General features: G+C 55.6%; 1 protein-coding gene and 1 pseudogene across 1 annotated transcript; one reads left to right on the forward strand and one right to left on the reverse strand.

The window, feature by feature from the left end:
- Positions 1–6: 6 nt before the first annotated feature.
- Positions 7–3,736, reverse strand: TUSC2 (tumor suppressor 2, mitochondrial calcium regulator). Its single transcript, XM_018068742.2, has 2 exons — positions 3,618–3,736; positions 7–1,599 (listed from the first exon to the last, which is right to left on the reverse strand). The coding sequence occupies exons 1-2, from the start codon at positions 3,732–3,734 to the stop codon at positions 1,534–1,536; spliced, it is 183 nt and encodes a 60-aa protein (XP_017924231.1). The 5' UTR covers positions 3,735–3,736; the 3' UTR covers positions 7–1,533.
- LOC115307226 lies at positions 28–836 on the forward strand (annotated as a pseudogene).
- Positions 3,737–3,786: the final 50 nt, after the last annotated feature.

Raw genomic sequence — 3,786 nt, forward strand, 5'->3', positions numbered from 1 at the left:
CGGCACACTGTGCTCCACCGCGCACACCACTACCATGGCAAGGGCTGGCCCGAGTACTAGGAGAAGGAGAAGGAGGAGATCCTGTGGCAGAGGAGACCCACTGAGAGAATTGGAGAGCTGGGGGCACCTGAAATATGGGGGCTGCCACCAGAGGTTCCTGACCCCAATTCTGATGAGCATACACCGGTAGAAGGTGAAGAGGCAAAATCTAAGAGTAGTTCTTCGGATTCCAGCCCAGAAGAGGAAAAGAAGACAGAAGAAAAAACGTAAGGCATCCAAAAGAAAGCGCAGAAAACATTCTGAGGACAGCGACAGTGAGTCAGAGTCTGAGCAGAACTCCTGTGATGAAGATAAAAAGAAAAGCAAGAAGAGGAAAAAGAAGAGCAAGAAGAAGAAGAAGAAAAACTAGAAGAGCAGGAAGGAATCCAGCAATTCAAGTAGTGAAGATTCCAATGGTGAAACAGTTCAAGGGGATGATCTCTGGACTGAGAGATCAAAAAATACTGAAGCTGATAGCCTGATTGGACCAGAGGCTCCCAAAACTCATGTGTCTCAGGATGACAGGGGAAAACGTATTCCCCAGAGAGGCGAGATCGGCTTGACCAGTGAAGAGATCGCATCGTTTGAGAGCTCTGGTTATGTCATGAGAGGCATCAGACATCAGCGCATGGAAGCCTTGTGTCTGTGCAGAGAACTAGACCTACAGCGCAGATGAGAAGAGAGCCCTGGCCTCCTTCAACTCAAATGAAGTACTTTTCGCCCTGGGATCCAGAGAGGAGACTTGGCGGCTCTTTTCTCCTACCGAAGGGGAACTATGCCACCAAGACCCTCTCTGAGAAACCACCAGCGAGGAGTCAAACTTCATCAATTCTGTTAATCTCCAGCAGGCAGCAGCAAAGCCAGCCTTCCCAGAGCCAGTGTAAGCGGGGAAACGCACAGGGGGAAGAGACTGAGGTCCAAGAGAGCGGCATCTGATCTCCGTCCCCTTCCCAAGAGGAGCACAGCAGCCAGCCAAATGTGCTTCAAGACCCCTCAGCCTGCCCTGTTCATCCTCCATCAACGGACCCATCACCTCACACCCGTGTCAAGGGACACGCTGCAACACTGGCCATCTAACCTGCGGGCCCCGGAGGCCTTGGGCAGTGGGTCACCGTGCCCTGGCCCTCCCTGGGCTGCATACCTGAGAAGCAGGGGGTTCTCTCTGGTGAGAAGTGCGGGCTCACTCTCCCTTTAACAGCTCACACACAGCAGCTCGTCTGCAGTTCCAGTTACCCATCCAACATGGGCTAGAGGCTACAATAGGTATTTTAGTCTTCTGACTCAAGCGAGGATGTTTTTAAGCAGTCGTTGCACAAGGTCACCCATCTCCTGCGAGGGCCTGCTCCGTTCCGCCTCACCTCCGGGCGAGGGGAGAGCCACTGTCCCGCCGCGCGCCCGGAGTCCTCCTCGGGTGGGAACATGGGGCAGCCTGGCCCGGCAAGGCTGGGGGCGGTGGGGCAGGGCCTCCCGCCCGCAGGCAGAGATGTCTGGGACTCACACCTCGCAGATGATCACCGGGAAATCCACGTGAATGCGAGGGTGCTCTAGTTTCACTATGCCCTGAAAGAAGAGTCAGAGTGGTGATCAGAAAGGGACTGACATACAACACGCCCGAGCCCTGCCAGTCACCCCAGGACAGGGGACACTGTGCCCTAAAGTAACCACAGGGGCCAGGGTCCAAAAAGTGGCTGTGACACGTGGTAGGGCCTGAGAGCAGCAGGCAGAGCACAGGCACTCTGCCCTTCGAACTCGTCCCTGGAGAGCCCAGGGCAGCATGGCTGGCTGCCACACATGGCAGGGCGAGCAAGGAGGGAGCTGCTCTGCCAGGCACTGCCCGTGCAGCAGCTGGTGCGTGACTGGCAGATATCGGCCGTCCGTGCTTTTCATTCGGCACCTTCCATTCACGGGATTTAAAGGAATGAAAAGAGCTCTCTGAGGGAACGCAGCCGGGGCAGCTGGCACACAAGAAAAGCAGCTTTCTGTGCAGAGGGGAGGGGAGGCTACTGAATGAACGATCCCTCCACACCAGCCACAGGCACCGTTCCCACGGTCCGTTCAAGCCTTCTCCTGTTACAGCACCAGGAGGAGCCACTGGCAGGTGGGGGGCTGGGGGCAGAGGGGGGAGCAGGGGCTCAGGGCTGGGCCTGCACCCACAGAGCCAGAGCAAAGCCTGAGCTAGCAAAGGGCTCTTCAGTGCTGGTACCTGCTCTCTTTGGCTCAGACAACCTTTCCAACTGCATGACTTTCAACCCAGATCAATGAGAAGTCCGTCCCATGGCCCAAGACCGCCTCTGCAACAATGTCAGTCTGGGAAGCAGCACCAAATCCTTCCCTCCATAACTGCCAGTGCAGTGCTCAGAGAGGTCCCATCCTGTTGGGGGGCTGCCTGTGGGGGGAGGCAGCAGGCCCGCCGAGCCCCTAGAAGTTGACAGTCTTAAAATATTGGATGGTATTAGGCCGTTCCCATGAGAACAGTGAAGTTAATTAACCATTCACATAAACAGAGCAGCCTTGAGAATCAGGGAGTTGACTAGAAAGGAGATAAAACAGGATGGAATGTGCAAGGACGGAGATGTCGGCTGTGTTCACAACTGCAGGTGTTAGTTCTCTGGTGTTTTGTAGAAACTATGTTTACAGAAAGTGTGTGGGAAAGTCGGGGCTAGCTACCTTAATAAAGGAGGCTGCTGCACTTACGAAGCAGACAGCTCTCTAGACTACTCTGGTCTCAACTCTGTGTGTGTGTATGTCTGCTTTCTCTACTGACCAAACCTAACAATACCATAGACACCCCACGACAGCTGCCCACCCCTAAGGGCACACTGACAGGTCATCCCAAGGCTTGCTAGAGCCGTGCCTTTCTGCTTACTTACAAAAGACTCCTGCAGAGTGTCTCTCCAGCCCTGGTTTGATCTACCTTTTTCTCCATTTATGTCCCCAAAAGCTTCCCTACACACAGGCTATCCTGCCCCTGCACCAAGACCCTCTATTAGTGTCCTAGCCACTGCCCAGCACCACACCAGTTGCTTATTTTAAGAAAAGACTTTTGCACTGAGGTGCAAAACATGGAGCTGTCATAACTACTGAGCAGCTGGAGGGGATGTGCCCACTCACATCAGTGGGTGATGGGCTTTGGCTGCTGCTCCCCAAGGCAGGGCCTGGCCCTCTGCACTGACATGATATGGGCTGAGCCAGCACAGCAACCCACACCTCATGGAAGGTGCTTGGCAATGAGACACCATGGCCATGAAGGGCTGCCTGGCGCTCTGTGCCCCACAACACACACCAGGCTGAGCTATCTCCCCAGTCTGGCAGCTCTAAAAAGGCTCAGGCAACACTTCTCTCCGAAAAGGGCAGCTGGAGGGTGCCACCAGCCCTCCCTCTTCTGTCACAGCCTCACCAGGTGACAGGGGTGTGAGCCAGGACACACAGGAGTCATGGCTCTAAGGCAGCAACTGGGGGGAGGAGAAAGCCTCCACCTTCCCAAGATGCCCTGAGGGAGAAGCCTCCTGCAAAACCGGGACTTCAGCTGTCACCGTGGCGCTTCACCCTCGCTGCCCCCACCCTTCCCCACACCCCACCTGAGGTATCAGGTTCTTGTGGATCCTCTTCAGCTTGGCGCGCTTCCTCCCGTTCTTGGTGACGATTGTCTCCTCGTAGAACTCGTGAGCAAGATCCCCGTCCTCATCGTAGTACATGGAGCTGCCGGGAGGAGAGGGCAGGCGGGTGGGTGAGAGCCAGGCTGGGGAC

Source organism: Manacus vitellinus, unplaced genomic scaffold, assembly GCF_001715985.3.
Source record: "Manacus vitellinus isolate BGI_N305 unplaced genomic scaffold, ASM171598v3 scaffold_14_pilon, whole genome shotgun sequence".
NCBI classification, from domain to species: Eukaryota; Metazoa; Chordata; class Aves; order Passeriformes; family Pipridae; genus Manacus; species Manacus vitellinus.

What these genes read in the sequence shown, in the direction of transcription:
- TUSC2 (XM_018068742.2), bottom strand. Translation starts at nt 3,734, where the DNA reads ATGTACTACGATGAGGACGGGGATCTTGCTCACGAGTTCTACGAGGAG. An exon ending in ACAAGAACCTGATACCTCAG is followed by an intron (nt 1,600 to 3,617) that starts GTGGGGTGTGGG and finishes CTCTTCTTTCAG; the next exon opens with GGCATAGTGAAACTAGAGCA.